Source organism: Molossus molossus, unplaced genomic scaffold, assembly GCF_014108415.1.
Source record: "Molossus molossus isolate mMolMol1 unplaced genomic scaffold, mMolMol1.p scaffold_m16_p_19, whole genome shotgun sequence".
Taxonomy (NCBI): domain Eukaryota; kingdom Metazoa; phylum Chordata; class Mammalia; order Chiroptera; family Molossidae; genus Molossus; species Molossus molossus.
Window position 1 is genome coordinate 21,139,522 of NW_023425354.1, and position 24,485 is coordinate 21,164,006.

The window sequence follows — 24,485 nt, forward strand, 5'->3', positions numbered from 1 at the left end:
CTTATGTAACATAGTCTTGTCTCAGTTTACTTTAAAGGGACTACATGACTGTGGACAGCTTTTAGAGTGCCTGCCAAGGCAGGGAATGTGGTTTTGTATCGATTACTCTTGGCTGTGCAGAGTAAGGTAGGTAGGCACTCAACGAATGATAGCTCAGTGAATGAATGAGTGAATTAGTGGTCACCTAAAGATCTTTACCCTCAAACAGCGTTATTATGGAGATTCAGTAAGATAATGTAGGTTAGTGCACTTTATAAACTATACAGTGTTACATAATTTTCAGTTGTTGCAATGACAGTCATAATTATTGTAATGGGCTGAATGTGGCCTCCCAAGACATATGTCCATGTCCTAGTCCCTGGAATTTGTGAATATGACATTATATGATAAAAGAATAAATATTAACCTTATTTGGCAAAAGATGTGATTAGGTTAAGGATTTTGAGAGGAGGAGTTTATCGTGGATTATCTGGCCCTAATTCCAATAATAAATGTCCTCATAAGGACATTCTTACAAGAGTAAGGCAGAGGGAGATTTGGCAGACAGAAGAGAAGGAGGCATTGTGACCAAGGAAGCAGAGGTTGAAGTGATGTGTCCACAAGTCAAGGAGCTGGAAGAAGCGGAGAGCAGATTGTCCTGTAGAGCCTCTGGAGGGAGTGTGGCCCTACTGACACCTTCATTTCAGGTTTCTGACCTTCAGAACTGTGACAATAAATTTCTGTGTTTCTAGCCACCGAGTCTGTGGGAATTTGTTACAGCAGCCATAGGAAACCAATACAATGAACAGTAACTACTTGTTCTCTTTGGATAAGATTGTTTCTGCCGTATTGCTTAGGATGGATAGTGAGATTTAGTGTAGAAGAAATTTTAAAATTATGTGTAGAAACAATGTGTATTTCTTCATTTTTCTCAGTGATGAGGTGAAAAGGGATTCAACTGGAGAAAAATGGAAAACATAGGGTACAGAGAAACCCGTGGACTGAGTTTAACTGACTTAGCTAAGTAGCTCTAAAAGAAGTACAATTTTCACCCATTTTACCTTATACTGTTGATCTAAAAATAACTGACAACATAATCCCCCTGATTTTAAGGTCCAAATTCAGCTTCTAAAGACTTGCTGACACGTTTTTAAAAAGAAAGACCGTGAACTCCCTAGGTCTGTTGGTTAAAAGTTCTGCATCCATTTCTCACCCTGCCTTTTAAAAATTTTGGTTTTCATCCCATGAATTACACCCCTTTCTCTGTACTCAGGCAAGATAATATTTTTATTAAAATGTAAAGGTGATTGGTTTTCTCAGAGCACAGTTACAAGGTGCTTGAGGGGATGATAGATTGGCTATATTTAATGAGCTGTGTTTCTATTACAGCTTAGGAGCATTTGAAGCATTACAGTATATAAATTATAGCCTAATTGCCCTTTAGGCTTTAGCAGCTCAAAATATGCCGGGCTCCAAGTCTCTGCACTTTGACATTTCTGCTGCGTGTGCTGTCTATAAAGCCTGTATACCTTATCTATGATTTTCTGCACCTCCCCTGTCCAGCCCTCCCCCTTTCTGGCCGCACTCCTTGGCTTCTTTTCCTCACTGTATTTACATAGACTCCCTTGCTCTTTACAATGTTTGGTTTGTGTAGTAACTTCAACACTGTCTTAGATCTGGAATCATACAAATGCTCTCGTGGCTGGCGGTTGCCTCTGCAGGTTACGGTGTGTGGTGAGCTGAGCTGTGAATGCCAGTGGGTGAGTGGCTACAGCTGGTTTTCATTCTGAGAGAGAGAGAGATTGAGAAGCTCCAAATAGATAAGGGGATAGGTGATACCGCGTTGTCTTCAGCCAGTGAGGACATCCATGTTGAATGAAACAAGGCATTCCACTGAAAGCTGTGGCTGCAGAGAGGTGGTCTGGTTTTATCCTGGCCAAGAAGTGATTTTTTGGAACCCTTTGAGAATTGGCTTTTATCCAAGTCTGCGTGTACCTGGCTAGGTGGAAGGAGAGTATGTAGAGGGGCTCTCAAGTTACCTGCTTTGGAAGACCAGAGCAGGCTAAACTGTGAAGAATTCCTGGCCTGCCTTTATCCATCCCACTTGATGGTGCGAGGAAAGGGAAGGAGGAAAAGGCATTGGAGTCCTAGGCTGGGTGAAAAAGAAAGGAGCAAGGGTAGTCCTCAGGGAGTGAGAATGTAGCCAGGAACCCTGGAGGGGTTGACTGTGACAGACTGGAGAAACTCAGCCTTGTCGGATGAGCAGACTGGATTCAGGGAGGCTTACGTGGAATAAAGCAGGAACAGAACCTAAGGCATGGTTAAAAAAGTGCTTCTCTAAAAATATTTATGGTTGTTAAAGAAGTCGTGAAGTATTAGAATTAACTGTGCCCTGAGAAGTCATCTAGTCCAATCCTTTCATTTTACAAGTAAGGAAATTGAGGCCCCTGGCGATCAAATAAATTGTTCAGTACTCCAGGGTATATCAGTAGAAGATTCCAGATTAAAAGTGTATGTTGATAGACTTCTGGTCACTATTCTTACTATCCTCCACTGTTCCATATATTGGGTTCAAAAGATAAGCCAGTCTACTCGGCTGTGTGGCTCAATGGTTGAGTATCTACCCCTGCATCAAGAGGTCGCTGGTTCGATTCCCAGTCAGGGCACATGCCCAGGTTGTGGGCCAGATCCCCAGTGGTGGGCATGCAGGAGGTGGCCAGTCATTGTTCTTTCTCATCAATGTTTCTATTTCTCTCTCTCCCTTTCTTTCTCTCTAAGATCAATAAAGAAAAATATTAAAAAAAAAAAAAGATAAGCCCTGGCCGGTTTGGCTCAGCAGATGGAGTGTCGGCCTGCGGACCAGAGAGTTCTGGGTTTGGTTCCCGCTAGGGGCACGTACAAGCCAGTCTTTCATTCTTCCCCTTTCCACCCTCATCTCTGTCTGTATTTTTCTACTTTTACTGGAAAAAAATAAATTATGTAAATGTTTTGAATTTTTAAATGTTACATTCTCAAGTAAAGAGAGCAAGTGACTTCCTAAAAGGTTTATTTCTTTAGTTGAGAGGTCACCTGAGAAGTTGGAGACCTCATTTACAGGGTGAGAGAAGTAGGGTCGGATGTGCCTGCTCACCACTTTGCAACTCTATTGCAGGATCTTCTTTCAGAGTACTTCATAAACCCAGATCTTGCATATACATGTTTCAAAGCATTTTCCCTTGTTAATGCATGAATGAATTAATATATAATTTATTACATAGTTGTGTGTAGGCATTTTGCTGAGTGCTTTACGTGATTATCTTGTTGAATTCTCTCAGTAACACTGTGAGCTGGTGCTCTTATTATTATCCCTATTTTATAGATGAGGAGATTGGGAATTAGAGAAATTTATTTTCCCAGTTCATAGCATTTTCTCATCTTAGGTTGTCATTATTTCTTGCCTAGATGCTTCTAATAGCTTTGTTTGTGGTTTTCCTGCATTTAGTCTTTTTCTTAAATCTAGGAATGATATGCAAAATTATTTAGTAAGTATGGCCATCAAGAATGAGTGCTTACTATAAACAACCAGTATGGCCATACCAGTGGGCATGGGAGGACTATCCTGCCCTGCTTGAGTCTATCCTAAATAGCTATGAGAACCTCTAATTTACCTTCTCCAAAACTTTGGTCAGGTCCCTACTGTCTGCAGATTAAAGTGCAAATTTCTTATCCTGGCCTTTAGTTTGATCTCATTGCTACTTTCATTTTTTCCCAACTTCTTTCTACTGCCCTTCACTCAATTTATGCCCCAACCAATCTTGACTACTCATCATTCCCCAAATACTATTTTTTCTTCTCTTTCTGCCTTGTCTGTTTATACATTTTTTTTTTATCCCCACCCCCACCCCAGTTTATTTCTCCTCATAATAGTTTAACCTCTCTCTAGGCCCAGCTCACATCTCAGATATCAGTTACATGCTCTATGGCAACTTCTCTTTTACCCACAAATGCAAGTTCATTTTTACTTTGTGTTGATACAGAACTTTATTTTTTTTACTTCTCTTGGCATCTAACTCATTTTACAAATTGTATTTATACACATTTCTTGTCTCTCCTAATGAATTTTAAACTCTTTAAGGTCAGTTGTCTAATTCAACTTTGTATCTTCCTTACAGTGCCCAACATCTAGGTGTTCAACAAATATTTATCAAATTGAACTGAATATATATCATAGTGATATTTGTCATGAGGCTGTGGCTGTTGTACTCATTTTGTGAATCGGGTAACTATAGGCAGAAAGATAGTAAGATTTGTCTACAGTATTCAGAGGCAGTGTCAGACCAGATTCAGATTCTCCTGATGCCTAGTCAGCACCCTGCCACAAGACCCTGGAGTTGTCACTGTAAGACCTCTCCAGCCCCGGCCGGTTTGGCTCAGTGGTTGGAACGTTGGTCTGCGGACCAGAGAGTCCTGGGTTCAGTTCCCACTAGAAGTACGTACCAAAAAAAAAAAAAAAAAAGACCTCTCCAGACAAGACCGTGGACAGGGAGCACCTTTTTCTAACCTCTGTAGTGACACATTATAATGTCGACTCTTCCAAGAAGACATTCAAAGCACGAGGAATCTGAAGTCCAACTTGATTTGGGTTAACATAAACTAGTGGATCAGTTTCTTCTCTCTTTCTCCGGGGTCTGAGTGAATACAGTGTTTCTGTTGGATTTGTCAGTGGACTCAGGTGAGAATGATATTCTGATCACTACTTCTTGGGGCATTGATTTTTCTCTCCATGTGGGAAACCACTGCTACCCACCATGTGGCTGATGCGGCTCTTAGTGAAATTGTGATCTATCTGTGGCTTTTTCTTAAGCCTTTGTTTAAAAACTCACATTTCCTTGAGCTCTGGATTCTAACCAAACCAACAAGCTACTTGCACACTATGGTCTTTAAATTAGCCCAGATGGCTGCTCTTTCTCATGCTTGTTTCTCATCCCCTCCACCCTGCCTTTTCTTCTTTCTTTTACCCAGAAGAGACAAACTGTTACCTGAATGAAATCTAAAACTTGTTGGTGTCTTTGTTTGGCAGCTGCAACCTCGCTGTCTGAGATTGCTTCCCTCAGGGACTGCTGGGTATTCAGAGAATGCAGCTCCACAACAGCAGAAAGGCGGCAATACAGACTAATAAATTTCTCCCTGTAGCTGCAAAAATGAACTGGAAAACGGGTAAGCAAAATAAAACAAGTTAAGATCTGGTATCAAAATAGAGAAATTCATACCTCAGAGAAAACAAGTTGAATGAAAACATGATTTATTAATCCTATCAGTGGAAAATATTAAGCCATAAATAAATTATAAATGTGCTCTTAAGGAGCCAGTTGTCTGGCTTTAGTCAGACAGTATTCCCTTTTAAGGTTTACCAAGTCCTGGAAAGGTATGGGGAAGTGGGGTTGGTACAAGCTGCAGTTTATGATGCTCAGTCCCTAAAGTTGGGGCTGAAGATACATATACATGTGTGTCATATAAATATATATATATATATATGACATATATATTTATATATATGTGTGTTTATGTATATACATATAATGTATTTATATGTGTGTGTATGTGTATATATATATAAATAATTTTATATATATAGATAAATAATATATTTATATACTGGGAAAATAAGTTTGCTTATCACTTTAAAGAAAAAGAAAGCCAAATAACAATTTGAAATTTAGTTTTAATTTCCATGTCTGATTTTCAGTATGTATTTTGTGTGCTTCTTTCCAAGGCCAGAAGTCCCAAAAGATATGAGAAATGCTTTTCTCAGGGTACCTTTTGCCTGGCTGGAAAACTTCCCTGAGGACTTAGTATGGTGCATTTGATCCTCCTCCTGCCCCTCTGCCCCTTAGCTCCTCTGGAAGGATGGTGAAGCAGATGCCTTGACAGAACGTTTTTGTCTTCAGCAGACTTGGCCTTCCTCCCTCAAAAGACAGTGGGCCAGAGGCCAAGGTCCACAGTCTAACCTTCATCCCCATCTTGGAGGAGGGAGACAGGAGAGTGGGACTCAGCCTGGTGCAGACAGCCCGAGGTGGTCAGACTCTCCCTGTGTCTCAGACCACCATGATCTCGTACTTTAGATTCCAGCGGGATGGTGAAAGCATCCTGATTTAGACTCATGTAGTACTGGTGTCTCCCTGGATATTGTGGAATTTGGAGACTCACTTTCTAGGAACTTCACTCTGTGTACTTCTGACTTATACTGGTATTTTCCATACTTTGGAAATAAGGCTGTTAGAATGCAATAGATATGGGGAAACATTTTCATTCTGGCTGTTTGGTGAGGAAGTTTAGGAAGAATATCGAATTACTTCCCTGGGGCCTCTTAGCTGTTGATTCTTGAGACCTAGATCTGGCCATTTAAGGAACCTAAAGGCCACATGACCTTAAAATGGGGCATCTGACCATCTCTGCATCTCAGTGAGGAAACCCAGCTTCTCTGCATGTTGAGAAATTTCTGTGACCCTACAGTTTCCATCTTACTACTGCCTGCTTCGTTGCTTGATTTCTTCTTAGGGTGAATCTCAGATGGGTGGTGAGGGTGACCTGTTCTGTTTGTATTTCTTCATGTGGAAATGGAGGAGGAGGATGGGGTGAGGGCTTCAGTAGCCCATTTTTACTCCAGCTGCACTCCATTTTGAGGAGGTATTTTTTATGCAGGTAGTCTCAGATCTGGGGTTGACTTTTCTCTCTAGTGTCAGGTTCTTCCTTCCTACTTCTTCCATTCTAGTACTTCTTCCTTGCCTGACACACAGAGAACTGACTTCATGTAACCTCTTAGTAAATGACCATATACTAGTTCCTCTCAAATGATGTACTTTTCCCAGCTTAACTACCATAGAGCTCCTTCTTGACTTCAGGATAAAACCTAAATATCTTAATCACCATAAGGAAAGTTTCTTGGGATCTGGGATTTGAACATATCTTCAGTTGTTATCTTGCACTATGCAACTATCTATCCTCCACTTCTGCCCACACCGACCCTAAGCTTGGTCAAGCCGAATCTCTTTACAAGTCCTTTTGTACTTATATGCTTTTAAACACACCTTTTCCTTGTCCTCAAATACCCTTCTCTCCCAGTACTTCCAGATCAGCTTTATCTGGTACTTAATGTCTGACGCCTCTCCCCCTCCTGGCAGAATTAGTTTCTCTCTCCCTTGTGCTCCTTAGGGCACTAGTTTCTGAATGTATCAGGACATTTATCCTGCGTTACTGTGATTATGTGTTTACTTGACTGCCTTGGTATTAGACTGGTTTCTTTGAGGGCAAGAAGCATGCCTCCTATTAATTTTTATCTCCTCAAAACCTGGGACATTGTAGCTTCTCAGTTCATATCTATTGACTGAATGAACAACAACAAAAAAATGCATGCCCTGATCGGAAGAGGGCAGGCCTTTCCTCCCAAGTCTCCTCTTTCCCTCTCTTCTCACCGTGCTCTTGATTTTCCTGTTTTGAAAGGTGTATTCCAGGTCTGTGATATTTACTGGAAGTCTACAGGAAAGAGTCACCATTACTTTGTAGCTTACTCTTGACACTTGTAGCTCCCTGAATGTCTCTTTATACCTTTCAAGGAGGAATTATATCCTGTTAGTACTTAACAGATGCCCTCTTTTGGCTGGAGAGTGCAGAGAGTGAGGTGTCTCACAGCCTGCCTTTCCAGAGCAAGTTGTTTAAATAAAATCATCTAATTTCCCTCCTTTCTAAAATATGACTTGGAAGATAGGGAGAGAGACTGAAGACTTTCTGTAAAAGAACCACTATCAGTCTCATCTAAATTCTAAAACACCAGGGTGTCCATAACTTTCTCTTGTTGTGTCTCTTTGCGGTAGGCGTCTTGGATCAGTGGGTGGTCTCATAGCGCCCACACCACCCGTGCCACTCACCACAGTGACCTATGAGGGCCTTTCAGCTACAGCGCTCCCACTTTCCTGCTCTAGTGGTTTTTATCCAGAGCCTTTAATATTACTTTAACAAATGTTACTTTAACATAGTCTTTTGTGGTTTAGCAATGATACATTTGGTAGCCATCACTGAGGAGGGGAGGATAGACTGGAAGCTTCTAATTCTTTTCTAATGTGAATCACATGCATTTCACAGACAAAATGGTATAAGGGTTCAATAATGCGTTATCTGGACCACATTACTAATTTGTTAGTAATTTACAACCGAAGACACATTTTCTGTGGTGCTCTCTCTGTCTTTCTTTGATATAAGGTAGTGACAGACTCGAATGCAGTTGGCACAACACTAGAAGCCAGACAAGTATAGTTGATTGGAAGGTACTCAGGCTTAGGTATCAGAAAGAACTGGGTTGGAATCACCGTTCTGCCACTTACTACCTGCATGAGAGTAGGTGTGTAACTTCGGGGAGCCTCTGTTTTCTCATCTAAGTCAGGGATAACAATGTCTACCTAGGATTAAGTGATAGAATATATATAAAGTGCCCAATACAACATATGGCACATAGCAGATACAAAATAAATGTTTGTTTGTACCCGTACCTCATCCCCCAGGAAGAATGAGCCATTGAGTAGTTAGAGTTTTAGAACAGGACTGTAGTTAGAGTATTAGAACAGGACTGTGATGAGAACATTCTCCTTGAAGATCTCTAACTCAATAAAGTCCTAATCAGTCTGGGTGGTGAAGCCTGGTTTGGAGGCTAAGGAATCATACCTCTTGGGGTCACTTTTAGTTCCATGATTCTTTGCCAAGATGTCAAAAAGAACTTGGGCACAAGATGCCCCTCTAAAGATTCCTAGTAGTAAATGAGTTGACAGTTGAAATTCAGGAATGGTATCCTAAATCATGAAAAATGGGCATCAAGAATGAGGGTTGAGACTGTGCCATTTCTTATAAGCCTGTGGCCTGGATTCCATTAGGCTCAATGCCTGGATATCCCACAGGCACCTCAAAACTCATCATTTGTCAAACTGAACTCATCATCTCTCCCCCTCCCTCAAACCTGTCCCTCCTCTCGTAATTCCTATTTTGGTGGATGGCAGCACCATCCATTTCAGCACCCTGTTCAGACTCGCTGGCTCCTCCACCTTGCTCTTCAACACGTTAAATCGATCACAGAGTCCTGTTGATTTTAACTCCTAAATTCCTCTTGCCTCCACTTTCTCTTCTGTACCCCTACCGTGGCAGCCTTGGTTTGGGTTCTCATCATTGCCCACTGGACCCCTCAACTGTCTCATTGCCTCTAGTTTCAGTTTTTTTTGTTTTTGTTTTGATTCTCTTGTAATTCATCTTCTACAGAACTGCTAAAAACCAATAAAAACATATTATTCATTTTCTTAAATCTCTTAATGACTCCCTATTGCCTATTGGATCAAGTCTAACTTCTTTAAGATGTCATAAGTAGCTTTTGGTGATTTTGACCTTTTTAATTTTTAGTTTCATCTCCTGTCACGCTTCCTCAGATACCTTAAACATCTATCACAATGAGCTACTAAGAATATACTTCACTGGGCTTCTTTTTCCCAGATTTCCAAGCCTTTGTGCATGCTATTTCTTCTGCTTGAAGTGATTTTCTTTTTCTGCTCTGTCTTTTCTTTTCTTTTCTTTTCTTTTCTTTTCTTTTCTTTTCTTTTCTTTTCTTAATATTTATTTATCTTTCAAGGTCTAGCTCAAATATTATCTCTGTAAGAAAGGATTAGGTGTGTTTCCTCTGAAATTCAACAGCCTATCTCTTACAACAGTGCTTTCATTGTATTGGGACTGTTGGTATAGATGTCTGTATCCTCTACTGGACTTGAAGCTTCTGGTGGGCAGAGTATGTCTTGCTAATGTCCTTACATCCAGCCCCAGTATAGTACTGGGCATGGTGGAAACTCACTAAATGTTTGTTGAATGAAGGATGGAGCCAAGCACCGAAGTATGAAATATATACCAAGTTTCAAACTTTAAAAAATTCCTCAGTTTTTAAATCTTGCTAGTCTAATCAGTGTGAATCATAGACCCAAGGAAATAAAAAATTAGCTTTCCTCATTGCAGGGCTGCTGTCAATGCTGACTACTCACAGTGCCAAGGCAGGGCAACCTTCTCAGTGCAGTCTCGGCAGATTCTCAGGAGGCCACGTCCCTGGACAGAGTTTCCAAGGGCTCATGATACTCCTTTTGTTTCTGGAACAGTATAAATAGTGACCCTTGTCAGCCCCCAGGCACATGCTTTATTACTGCAGAGGAGTGCTATCCTGCTTTTATCCAAAGGATGGGGGAGTGTCAGCCCTCAGGCTGTGGAGGGGGAGTAGGTTGAATTGTACCACTTTGCCTCAGCTCAAACTTGCTCTTAGAGATCTCACAGCATCCTCCTATGTGACAGTCTCCCCCCCATACAAGTAAGTAACTCTGTTAAGAAACACCTTCTGGGTCTGCCCAGCCTAGTCTTTCCTTCAGGACACAGGAATAAGCTCTTTATCGTTTTGTCCTTGCTAGATCTATTTAGTGCTGGAACAGGCCCAGATGCAGTTTTCCATAGCTGGTTAGCAAGTTATTTATGATTGACTCAGGCCACTGGCAGGAACATGGTCAGTCTGCCAAATCTCAAATACTTCCATCAGGACAGGGATGACTTACACAAGTCAAACTGAGATATAGAATAATGCTTTATGCTATTATAATTTACATGTGCCCATATTCTGCACCTTTTCAAGCTTTATTAGAATTCCCCATGTTGTTAATACAATTTTCTGAGTTCTGACTACATTTCCAACAACCTTCTCTTTCTCAGAAATGCTTAGTGTATGTGTGGATTTTTAAATCTGGACCTATCTATGGAAGAAACAAGTCCCTATTTATTAGAAACAAGTAAAAATGGCTTAGCATTTTTCTTAAAGGGGCTTAGACCCACTATAGCAAGTTTCTATAGAAGACATTATTAAATGCTTAGTGGGCTGTGATGATCTATCTCTTGGAAAGCTCTGGTTACTTGGGGATGAGATTCTTACTAAGGCCGAGCAATATTTCAAAATTTGTTGCTGGTGGTGCTGAAGTACAATAAGCATTGTACTAGAGTGCATTAATTTCCTGCTACTGCCAACATTTCCTCCTGATCCCTGGGAAAAACGAATAGAATTGTGTATGCCAGTGGAACCAAGCCCAACCAAGTGGTCTTTTCTGGAGATCTACATGGTCTTCATTAATCAGCCGGATCAACAATGATATGGTAAGAAAGGAGGAGCAAGAGGGTAAGAAGGTATGTTTTACTCTAGGAAAATACATCTTAAAGTTAGGAACTATTGAGAGTTCTCAAAGGTAAAGAATAGTATCTGATGGTCTTACATTGCTTTTAGTATTAAGAAGAGTAAGGCAGCTCAAAGAGATCGGCAGGTTGGATTCTATTACTATGTTAACCACATCCCTAATTCCATAAGTTCCTACAATGTCTTTCTGTCTGTGTTCTAGGCAGTACTAATTTAAGTGTAGTGTGTGGATTGGCAGCATCTGTATCAGCTGAGAGCTTGTTAGAAAAGCACATTTATCTAGTCCTGTTCCCAGACTTCCTGACTTAGCATCTGTGGGGTGGGACTCCAGGAATCTATTTTATTAGCAAGCTTTCCAAGGGATTCATACGCACATTAAAGTTTAGAAAGCACTGTTCTAGGGTATCATATCCTTAAGCATGTTTTCTTTGAGTTTTAATAGGTGCCATGCCAAAAATGGTCTCAAGTCATTGTCAAATGAATTTGGAAAATCCTGGGTTAAACAGAGTTAAGCTTAAAAAAAATTTTTTTTTGTAGAAGGACTACTGGAGTTTGCAGAGCTTTTTAATATGTTACTCTATTGCTCACAATTCTCCACTGGATTCCCACCACATTTAAAGTAAAACCCAAGCCCTGGCCAGTTTGGCTCAGCAGTTAAAGCATCAGCCTGTGGTCTAGAGAGACCCGGGTTCGGTTCCTGCTAAGGGCATGTACCTCGGTTGCAGTTTGTCCCCGGCCCTGGTTGGTCGTGCGGGTGGCAGCCACTCGATGTGTCCCTTTCACGTCGATGTTTCTCTCTCTCTCTCTCTCTCTGTCTCTCTCTCTCTCTGTCTCTCTCTCCCCCTCCCACTCTATCTGAACAAAAAAAATGGAAAAATGTCCTCAGGTGAGGATAAAAAAAAAAAAAATTTAAAGTAAAACCCAAAATTCCTATCATACCCTACGAGGCCCTGCATGATCGGGCCCCTATTGACTGTACTCTCATTTGCTATCTCTGTTGCTGTTGCTCACTGCACTTTACCTCCAGTGATCTCCTAGCCCAGCACACTGTCACTTTAGGCCTTTGCACTCGCTGTTCCCACTGCATGGAAATCTCAGATCTCTGCAGAGAGGCCTTCCCAGGTCACCCTATACAAAATTGCATCTTCTGTCACTTCACTCCAGTCCCTTACCCTAACTTGTTTTCTCCATAGCCCTCACTACTACCTGACATTTACAGTATTATTATTTTTGTTGATTGGTTTACTATTTGTCTACCCCACTACAATGTAAACTCCATGAAGAGTTTGTTCATTGCTGATTCTTTAGTACCTAGAATAGTACCTGGCACATAGTAGGTCACTTAATAAATATTTATTTATGAACACATGAGCGGAGAGAGGAAATTGTAGAGTAGAGAGTAACAACAGTGGGACAAAGTGTGGCTGCCCAAGAACAGTGCATGAGACTCTCAGAAAGCAGAATAGAAAGGAAACTTGCAGGTCTGGCTCACGGAGGGTCTTGGGAATCACACCATTATGATGGATACCAGATCATTGACTGTTCACACCAAGGCCACTGAGGCATGGAGAAATGGATTTCATGTATCTTTTCCTGTAATTATGGGACAGAATGGACTCCTGGTTAGCTTTCTAATGAAGTATTTTCCTTAGTTCTTTTCCCTGTTAATTATCAATTATCAATCCCTGGGAAATCATTCACTTTCATGTCTTCAGATGTCATCAGTAGACATTGGTCAAATTTCTGTGTTTAGTACCCAACTTTCTCTCCTGTGTTGCTACTGCCAATTGGATATGTCCACTCAGGTATTAAACTAGCACCCTTATACTCAAGATATTCAAAGCTAAAAACATAACTTTTTTCTTCCCTGATTTCCATACTTCCTGTAATGATAGCAATAATCTTAATAGCCTTTGAAGCTGAAAACCATGGGGATGCTCTAGAAGTCTCTAGATTTCACCTTTTCTCATTCAGACAGTTGCTCAATCTTGCTGATTACTCCTAGTGTTTTGTACATCTGTGTGTATGTATGTGTATGTGTATGTGTGTGTATATATATACATATATATGTATATATATATAAATATAAATAAACAGATCTCTTTTGGTTTTGTTTCTACCCTAACACTGGGCTATTATAATAACCTCTGAGCTATTCCCGCTAACCCTGCTTTCAGTCCACCTTGAACAGACTCTTCAGCCTGACTCTTAAGATACTGACCAGTATGGACGCAACATGCCTATAGCTTTATGTTCATGATTTCCTCATATCTCTTCTGTGATCTATCCAAACTGGACCACTTGTTTTTTTCCTGATTCTTTCTGAGTTCTTATATTCTCATGTCTTTGCTCGTTCTGTTTTACCTGACAAGAAAGCTTTTCTTATCATCGTGTTTATTACCATCTTGTCCATTCTTTAACATCCACATCAGATATCCTTTCCTCCGAGACAGCTTTCTGATACCTTCTTTGAGAACATGTGTGTTCTTTTCTTAATTTAACATCACGTAATACTAATGATTTTGGCACATTCTACCTCATTCAATAATAATTTGTATTCTCATTTTACTCCTACCACTGTATTGAATGCTCCATGAGGGCAGAGCCTTTGTCTTACTAATTTCTGCATCTCCACATAAGCCCCATTGTATACACTTAGTACCTTGAATTGAAATACCTTGATTTAAACTGTATTCCATAACAGCAGTACAGTTATATCATGGACTAACAATGTTCTTTGGGTGGGGAACTTACTGAATGGTCAGATTCCTATCCAGGCTTCTTGGGAGTGGGCCATTTATTTGACATAGAAAAGGTACAGAAAGGTTAAGTGATTGTCACTGCCTTATAATAAGTGACCCAGCACTCTCAAGTCCCAGTCTGCAAGTTTGATTCAGGCGTCTCTTAATAACTTCCTCTGGAAGATAACAATTGCTGTTCATCAGCTTTTGAGCATCTGAACTACCGGGAGCAAGAGTAATGGGGAGGCTTACTCCATTTATCCTCAAAGGCTAAGTTCAGATTCAGATGCCAAGTCTCAGAGTGAGGCATCAGGTAGTTGCCTGGTCTGCTTCTAAATCTGGTGGCAGGGGAGCAATCCGAAGAGAATTTGCCTCCATTCCATCCACCTGGTTCCTCATCCTCCCACAAATCCTACAGCTGATTTGAACCCCTGAAACTCTTGCTAATTGCCTCTTATTGGCCTGTTACAAGGTGAAGCATGGGGAAGAGACAAAGCCTGCCTATTCACATTCTCAGTGGGCAGCTGGGGTCTCTGCAAAAATAAGGAAACAGGCCCAAGCTATTCATTTCTTAAAGTCAGGACAAGATCTTCTGCCATTCAGAGTCCCACATTGTAATCACAGTATTGCCTCCTGGGAGACCCTGTCAGCTTCTCACATGGTCTGCTAGAGTCTTAGAGTCTATTAAATATTAGATCTGTTTAATAAATCAGTACAATTTAAAGTTATAGGCTTTTTTCTCCAAAGTGATACACACACTACATTTTAATTTTAGTACTTTTTTCCCAGTTGGAGGAGAGAGAGAAGTGCTTTTCATGGAAACATCAGTTCATGTATTTATGTTTTAAGAAAGCAAAGGGGAGGTAAGAACTGCAGCCTGATAACTGAACTTTCTGTTTAGAATTCCCTCCTCTCTATTGGGCCTTAGCTAGGTTTCAATAATTATTGCTCAGGCACATAGTCTTGGAGCTTTGCTTTCTCTCAGACTTGTACACAGTTCTAGGAAGGGTTGTTGCCAAAGCCATCATGTGATTTATTGACCCTCCACTGGGACAAGGGGGAACAGATATAACTTTGTGATTTTATTATAAGGAGGCTGGGTTAATATTTCTAGGTGAAACAAGCTACTATACCAAGTTCAAACATCTGAAGAGGGAGGTTAAGAAACCCTGAGTGTGGGGTGTAAGGATTATTCTGTCCTGGGGCTGTACAGACGTCGTCTGAGGCAGGGAGCAGGAGAAGAAAGGACACATTGTGACCCATTTCCAACACCTCCTGTGTGTAGAGGCGGAAGTTCCTTGCCTGCAGAGGGACACGCGCGGAGGAAAAATAGGAGAGTTACAACATGGCACTTACATAAACAACACCAAACTGGCATAAAACATCTAACAAAATCACACGACTTCAAGCTCGGAATTTTTATACAACATAAATATTAGGGTTCAGCCCATTTAATAATGCTATATAAAATCAAGATTTAAGGCAGTAATGTTCCACATAAACTCTGAAAACAACATTTATGCTTCTTATAAAAGCAGAAAATGATTGCATTCTGTGGGCTTTTCAAAATGATGAATATAATTACATGAAGCAACAAAAATGGATTGAATTAAAAATCCACTAGTTTCAATTTAAGTTGGTTAAGGGGGAAAAATGTAGTTTCTGGCCAAGGACTGAGAAAATTTTACAAGAATCCAAAAAAAAAAAAAAAAAATGTTGTATGCACTCTTAGGCAGTTAGGCAGCCTTCTCCCAACATATATATGTAGCCCAAGAGTCACCAATGAAATATGAGCTGCTTCAAACCTGCTAAGCCCAAGAAACCCTTTAATAGTATCTACTGTCACAAGTAGACCTGGTAGGTTTTTTTTTCCTTCCTCCTGAGTACACGGCCACCCCTGGAATAATTCAGTTGCTCCTGTAGTGTCTTTTTGGCATCTTATGCAATTTATTCTTTGTCAGTGTTGGCTGTTTTGCACTAGCCTTGTAGTCTTAACTTAGAATTAGAGCAATAACCCAGTGGAAGAACACTCTTGGAGTCTCTACTCATAGAGACTCCATGGGTCAGAGGCCAAAACATGGTCGTCTCTCTGTTATTTAAAAAGAGACATTTACTCCTGCAGTGGTCTTCCTCTTTACAGGCTAAACTTGCTTCATTTTGTGTGTGTATATGTATGTGTGTGGGTAGGGTGGGAGTAGAAGGTAAAGGTAGGCAAAAAAAAAAAAAAAAAAGATGAAAGAATTCAAGCTAATGCTATATCATGTTAACTTACTGGACAGAGCTAATTAAACTTTTTTCTTCCATGCCAACAGCTTTTCTTGAAATTGCTTGTTAGTGGTGGTTAGAGTTAAAGACAATAATTTTGACAGTAAATTCTCTGTGGAAAGATAGCATAGCATAACCTTGGCCATTGCTATAAATTACACTACTGCTAGTCTGCTAGCCTTCTGTTCTTAGATACATTATTTGTACATCTAACTATATAGACTTATTTATTTATTCATTTATTTTCCTTGCTTCATGCTATCCTGAAGCTGAGACTTGGTATCTTACAAGGTGGGGTAGCCAGTGATTTTTCCTTGCTTGGCCAGACCACAGTAAATTAGGGTACAGGAACCTTGGAAGAAGTTGATACAGAGCAGCCAGAAAAAGGGGGCAGAAATGCAGTCTGTGTCTACTTGGAGGCATCAAATTCAAAAGGTTTTTGTATGTGCAAAGTGGTATTTAAATCAATGAAAATAAACATTATATATATATATATCTGTATAAATATATGTATAAATATTTATATTATGTATATATAAGTAATATATATATCCTCTTGTGCTTTATGCCACAGTGCAGTTTCCATTAGCCATAAAAGAAGATAGAAACGATAAGGACTGGTACCTGGTGTAGAGGTATATTGATCTGCTTCAGGAGAGCTTTCACTGCCATCTGGAGCTCGTAGAAGAACAATTGCACGGGGCAGTCAGAAGTATGATCCACACTTTCCATGGAGTCAGAGCCAGAAAGCTTTTGGACCCATTCCCACTCCTCTCTGTATGTTGAGTCAAGTTAAAATTAGAAATATAACAAAAGTTCAGAACACAGCTCAGAACATTTTTAGTGTATATGTCCAGAACCTGGGTAACCAATTTTTGGTGGTGAAAATGCAATTCAATTTATGATATTTGAAATTTTAGTCACCCAAATGGAGTTTAAAATGAGCTTTTTCTAATTTAAGCTTAATTTACCTATCAAGTCACCTATACCTCAGGTCTAATTTGTATTCTTTTTTTTTTTTTTTTGAGATTGGAGCTTTTAAATATTTTGTCGTCATTTTTCTTCCCCTGAAGATCCTCTGCAAGTTCTAAGACCCTGCATTTTGCCACAGGGGCATCTTCTGGTTAATTCATCAATTGAGTAACTTCAGGATTCTGGTCCAACTCAGGCAACAAACCACATGGCACATTTCAACCCTGGCCTGTAGTAATCGTGGACTATTTTAGTTTCTTTCCCTTTCCAAAAGCTCAAGGAGAATCACAAACAGGACACCAGACAATTCCAGTAAAAGGAACCAGGGGCTACACATCACTGCTTCCATCTCCTTTCAAACTAGTCACATGTGTCTGTATTCTGCATGCTCTGGACTCCTTCCTAATGAACTTTTCCAAAAGTCACGCAGAAGGGAAGAAGGGAAAGAATGGTGGTGGGAGGAAAGTGCATCTGGTTTATCCCCCAAAGCCTGCTCTTCAGAAGGAACTTGAAAAGATCAAGGTGAATGCCTCTTGGGTAACATTGTTTCCACAGGTATTTAAGAACAGGTCTCTAAACATATTCAGTTGGCCAGGTTTCTCCTCCTATCTCTCCAGGGAACAACAGTATGCTCTCAGGAGCAGGCTAGGGAGGAAAGGGGAGCCCTCCTCTCTGGGGATGGAAAGAGAGGAGGTGCTAACATGTGTTCCCACTCTCATGAAAACCCTCTGAGGGCTCTCCCCAATGGGTTATACCAGCCTGGGCTCCAATTTGTGGGTCAGAAAATGAAACTGATTGTGACATGGGCTTTTCATCAGGAAACACTCTTTTAACCAACTACCCTCTTAGAAAGTTTCTATTTTCAAGATATCTGTTTCATTTCAGTTCCCACACTGGAAGAGACTGTGGAAAATTTACCTTTTGTCCCAATAAAATAAAAAAAAGTTAAATCCTGTTTCAATCTGGGCATACTTTTGGCTTCATAAGTAATTGAAATCTTTGAGAACCTGCTTGGGAACTATTTCTTTTCTCCCATGCCTGATACTGAACTAAATGAGGGGGTTCTGACTAGCACAAGTATACACAAAACTTGAAGGAGAACATTGCTAAAATAGCATCTGTAATCAAATTAGAAAATAAATTACCGGTAGGAATACCATGAAATATTACCACTAAGTAATCAGCTTGATCTGTAAGGATGAGGGAGATGGAGCTGGCAGAGTGAAGGAGACTGGAATCGCCCGTAAAGATGAAACTTGGAGTCTTGGCGAGGGGAATTAGATGGTATAGTCACTAACAGATAGAGTCTGAACCTTTAAGACACAAATAAGCCTTGTAACCTCTTGCGAAGAACTGAGATCACTAATGTTGAGTGTAGAAGTGACCACCAGAGGGCAGACTTAAAGTCTAGGTATAGTTGATAAGTAAAAGAAGAGAATATGGCAGCTAGTCTCGGAAGAGACCATCATCATCATCTCCTTCCTTTTGATCAACTGGTATTTAGTAAATGTTGAGAGACACTATTGTTAATAAACTTGGTAACATTTTAAATGACCAAATTAGAATCTCATTTGGTTAAATAAATCCATAGGTCTGACTAGAATTTGGGCATCTAATTTGTACTCTGAAGCCTGAAAAGCTCTGGAGAGTTCTTTTTCTTTTCTTATTTATGCTTTCCTTTCCCTTTTTAATTTTTTTTTATGTTAAGCACAATTCAGTAGACTTTTAGAGGTCTTGCTAGAGGGCTAGTTGTAAAGCTGAGCCAGATTACCAAGATTGGGCAACTTTCCCAAAGCTAACAGGGTAATTCACCATAATGCCAAACCATAGAGCAGTTTCCAGAAGCTCAGGCCTTGTTACTTCTTTTCTGCCCTAGAGAATCATAAAGAGTATATAGAAAGCATACCAAGTCCCCAGGCCAGAGGGTTAGGGGTGAGGTGAATAAGGGTGTGGGAGGTCCTTTAAGATTAAGGGTAAATCAGTGATGCTGTACTAGACCCCATTTCCATAGCAGGATTAAATAAAAAAGACATTGGATTGTGAAGAAAGAAACATTGGGTTGAAAGGAAAGGGCACCTATTCATTAACCAGCTGGGCATCAGTGGTTGTACCATGAATAATGTAGAGAGGAAAGAGAAAGGATAGTGCCCCCTCAAACAGGCTCGCTGCTTTCACTGACACCACCAGGCTTCCGTGTCCTGATGGTGAAAGGCAGCTCTGCCCCTGCCCAGTGTGCTGGCTCCTGAGGACCTCTCCCCAGAGAAACTATGGGCAGTAACACTTCATCTTCCCTCACACACCAAACCATCACCCAAGCCATTGTTTCGTCACAAGGGAAATCCAAATTCCTCGTAACTTACTTGGAAATGTTACTGTTTTCACGGATCTTCACGTGGCAGAGAATGTTGGGCAACTTTTGGGTAACGAGAACTTTGATCTGATCCACAGAGCTACACAGCTTTAGATAACCCATGTACAATCCAGGAGAGAGACGCTGATGGCTCCTCTTGTGGTAGGACAGAATATCCTGTAGGGCGAAAAAACAAACCGAAACAAAAACATCTTGAAAGGCAATCTCGAAATCTTTTTCTTTCTTAGGTGTGACATGTCATGAATTAAAGGAGCTGTAGCTAAGTAATTAGGTGAGGCACCCCGGATACCACCATGAAAGTTGGAGACAGCCAGTCTTACCTTCAGGAGAATTATCCTCCAAGTCAAGTAACCAATCATTACTATGTTCTGGGTGTTTATTTTCCTCAGATTTCTGAGCTGGGGTAGGTGTGTGATTGGGAATGGACTGCTGGTGGTGGAGACAGGTACTAAAGAAAACTAGAATTTATAATTTCTGTCCTTAGAGGGCTTATTATGTAGCTGGGGGGAATCAGAAATTTACAAATACAAAAGCTGACAAAGCAGTACAGGAAGCTCATTGTTTCAGGATAATTGGTATCAGGAAAAGTTTATTTTAAATGATACCACTTAAAATAGGATAACATTTTATAGTAAATAAAAAAAAGATTTAATTGATTTTTTATCTTGAAAGATGAAACAAAATGTAGTAACAATAGATTTCTGTTATTAATATTTCAGTTGTAGCTATACTTATTAGTTCTGAAAATGAGAGAATCAAGTATTGATTCGTTTATTGGCATAACTTCTTTAGACTAAATTGTATGATAGCTGAAATGCTGTTTCTCACATTTGACTTTCACAGCGAAGAGGATACCTTTTACAGGAGTTTGTGAAAGTTTTTTTTTTCTGGCATTAAAAAATTTTTTTGATATTCAAGTCATTCTCTTATAAAATCCTTGTTCCTTTTATTAACTGGTCTACCACTTAATTGTAACTAGCATTGCATGTGATTTAATTAGGTCTCCACATCATCTTCACAAAATTCTGTGTCTTGTACCAGATTTTAGATTTACCCTGTGATAATTTTGCATTGTATTGCCACATCACAATATTGCACAGGCAGCAGAGACCAAATGAAGTTGTTGGTGCAGCGGGAAGTGCCAGCCTGGTTAAGCGTAGAGGGATGTTTTACGGGTGGTCAGTTCTCGAGTGAACTATTTAGGTTGTGACTTGAGCTTCTCTGTATCACGGCAGTGACTCAGATAATGAATAATTGGAAATACACTTCCCCCTTCCCCGATATCAGTAGGTATGACTTTTTAAACATTTAGACAGTGTGCAGTTGAAACAGTTAAGAGTGATGAGTCAGGTAACTGATTATAAGAGAAGGATTCCTATAGACCAGACTTTAGCCTGATTTTTAAAGTGGGAATTTTAGAAAAAGAAGGAATCAACTATACTACTAAATGCAGGGAAGATGAAAAAGAAAAGAAAACCAAACATACTCGTGCAGTATTTTATATGGAACAGAGAGGTATCGAAGCCTTCCTTGACCATGATACTCTGAAGGAGTGACCCCTCCTCTGTAGAATTAATGATTTGCAACATCTAACATATGCTTTTGTATTGTCTCCTTTGTCCCATCCTGTACCTTTTTTGAATTCTAGGCTCTAAGGGAGACATTGGGGTTTCAGGTAACCTGATATGATCACTACTTTTGAAGAGGTCAAGAAGATGAGTAAAAAAATAATCACAATATACTGAAGTCAGTTTTATAATAGAGACAATGTGGAAGGAATATTTAGCTTATATATTTTTTATTTTATGCTCTTTTTTTGAACTAGACTATTAAATTAATGGTGTTGCTGTGGTTTTTATTGCTTTATATCCTTGGTACCCAGTGCCAATTCTATATATAATAGGTACACACATGTGGAAATGAGGACAGTTCCCTGAAACAACATATGAGAATAGCAGAAGAGGGACAAAATAAGAATGGCCACAGCCGGGGTCACAAGTGGTCACATAATGAGCAAGTACAGAAAAGCAAAGAGGCTAAGTAATTTTTAAGGTATTTGGCGAAAAAATAGACTAGAAAAAAATTGGATTTTGTGATCAAGAAGGAAGGCCTTCTTCTTAATATCAGGAGATTGATACAGCTTAACTTCTTAATGTCTTTTGTCCTTTCTCCTCAGAACAGATTACAGGTAAGTGGCTGACTACAGGAGCTTCAGTCAAGGCGAAATTCTGAGAAATGAGCAGGTAATCAAAGAGAGAAATGGTTAATGAGAGGAGGAAATATGGGAGTGTCCAGATGAGCAGAATCTGATGATATGCACCCTAGGGGTACTTGCTGTACAAGCAGATGTGGCCACAGACCCACAGGTCATTATTTTTGAGAAGTGATGGGGCAGTAGGAAATCCCTAGAGATTAGAAAAGAGCAAATATGCCTATCTTTGAAATAGGACGGGAAGAAACACAGGATGTCTCTAGTAATTAAAGACTGCCAACTTATTGATCTTAGGGAAAAATGAGAAATAACCATTGAACAATCAGTTTGCAGTCAGTCAGGAAATCCTAAGACACTAAATAGGAGTCAACATCATTTTGTGAAGGGCATATCGTACAGACAGTTTTAATTTATAACAGCAAAAGAACAGGACCCACAGACCAGGGAGAAGTCTCCAGTGGAGCCTGTTTTACTCGATAATCTGAAAAAAGTAGAATCTTTATATTACTTTAATAAGCTGAATATCTGGGATGGAGATTTGTGAATGATGGAAATGGTGTGGGAATAGTAGACAGATTGAGTGATGGCCCAGTAAGGACTGGTTCTGAGGGCTACTCTTTGCAGCCTATTTATTGACATTCCAGACAAAGAAATAAAAAATGTGTATCAAATTTGTGGATCCCAAGTTTGGTGTGGTTTTGATTTTCTGGAAAATCGTAATAAAGCTCTGAATGACCCTATGCATTGGAAAAATAAGCCTATCATAATTAAGGTTGAAACTTAATAAGAAAATGTGCTTGTAAAGACCCAAACCCAAGTACAAATATAGGATGGGTATGAGTATAAGAGAAAAAACATGTGGGGGTCAGACTGACCACAAACAGAATGTGAGCTGGGAACATACTGTGGCTCTGTAAAGACCAGTACCATTCTGGAATGGAGTACTTCACTCTTTCATTCAATTTTTTTTTTTTTTTTTTTAAAGACTATTACTGAGCATCTACTATGTGTTTTCCTGTCTTTACATAGTCATTTTATCCTTCATTTGAATATTTTGGGGCCTGAGAAATGCATGGGAAGAGAAAGGTGTCCCATTCACAAAATCTGAGGTACACTAGAAAGGCCCCCTTAAACCAAGTGAAATGACTGTGGGTTTATATATGGCCTCATTTGATCACTAAACCACACTTCTAGCCTTTCCTTCCACTGCAGCCCTTTTTGATCTCTCATCTCCAGCCAAGGTGGATTCCTTTTTCATCCTTCATGCATGCCCTAATCTCTATTTTTATTTTTTTGTTGGTTCATGAATTAACTCATTCTACCAACTTTTATTGAGCACCTACTACATATCAGGTATTGTACTAGGATATTACTGGCATCAAGATGAATAAGACATGAGCCTTTCTTTCGTGGAACTCACATTTCAGTATGTGAGAGCTACGTGTAAGCAAGTTTTTCTAACCCAGTGTGATAAGGGCCATAAGAAGAATGTGTGAGGTTTGCTGTGATAAGGGAGGGTCCACAGCTTCTAGCTTCTGTCTCATTTCTTTTACTGTGCTCTGCATTTAATTCTATTTAACTCCTTCCTTCACCCCTTCCCTCCCTCCCTCCCCTCCTCCCTCCCTGTCCATCTTCCTTCTACCTTTCCTCCATCTTTCTTTTCCTCTTCCTTCCATCCCCCCATCTCTTCCTCACTCTCTTTCTTTCTTCACCTGGTGAACTTAACTTACCCTTCATGGCTCAGGCAAATGTCACCTCTTCTACAACGCCTTCCCTGATATTTCCAGGTGGAATTAATGCCTGCTTTGTCTGTGTTTCCATAGTACGCTGTTTGTGCTGCTATCAGGCTCTGGTTTAATTCTGCCTTGTATTACCTTGATTTGTTTACAAGTCTGTCTCCCTCCTTGACTGAACTCCTTGAGACTAGGGACCTTGACTTATTCATTTGTTTTCCCTATAGCACCTAGAAGAGTTCCTGGCACCTACTTGGTGCTGAAAAAATGTTTATTAAATATGAAGTGAGAGGCCCAGAGGGAGTGGGTCTGGGACCAGGCCTCTGGGAGAGAATGTGCTGTGCTGGTGCAGTAACTAGGAAGGGTCTATCCAGCCGCTCTTCATGGCTCATATTGCCTAGGAGCTTGTTAGAAGAATGGTGTACGCTTGCTTTTCCAGTCACTGCAGGTTTTTGTTTTGTCGGAGAGGGGATGGAAGCAGGGTTGTCCTGGAGAGCAGAGCTCATAAAATGGTGGCCAGTGGGCCGTGTGGGCCAGCCCACGATCATTGGGCTGCAAATAATTTACATTTTCTGAATTATGTTTTAACTTTTGAAAGGAAAGAGATTTTATTCAGAACTCTGAACTTTAAACTTTTCTTTAAAAATTGGAAAATATTTCAGCATTGGGACTACTTTGTTCCACTGCAATTAGCTGAGGCTGAATAAGGCTGTTCTTTAAATGAGACAAGCAGTCTCCGGATTACTGTAGTCTCTGTTACTTCTACTATTATTTATTGAGATATAACTCACATACCATAAAATTCACCATTTTAATATGTGAAATTCAGTGGTTTTATTATATTCACAAGGTTGTGCAGCTATCGTCACTATCTAATTCCAGACCATTTTCATCACTCAAAAAAAACTTTGTTTCATTCTTAACCCCTCCTCCACCTGTCCCTGGGACCACTGATATACTTTTTGTCTGTATGAATTTGTCTGATCTG

At 40.1% G+C, this 24,485-nt stretch overlaps 1 protein-coding gene across 2 annotated transcripts in view; it reads right to left on the reverse strand.

The window, feature by feature from the left end:
- The window catches only part of ANKFN1 (ankyrin repeat and fibronectin type III domain containing 1), a 151,280-nt gene that overhangs the window by 17,004 nt on the left and 109,791 nt on the right, over positions 1-24,485 (reverse strand). The window contains exons 12-15 of one of the 2 annotated variants that reach the window (XM_036269323.1): positions 19,542-19,708; positions 16,834-16,984; positions 15,078-15,246; positions 4,998-5,164 (exon numbers count right to left, since the gene is read on the reverse strand). In XM_036269323.1, the coding sequence (XP_036125216.1) occupies positions 4,998-5,164; positions 15,078-15,246; positions 16,834-16,984; positions 19,542-19,708 (654 nt within the window). Of the gene's footprint in view, positions 1-4,997; positions 5,165-14,953; positions 15,247-16,833; positions 16,985-19,541; positions 19,709-24,485 lie in introns of those variants that run through there. The other variant, XM_036269324.1, reaches the window with a different exon arrangement.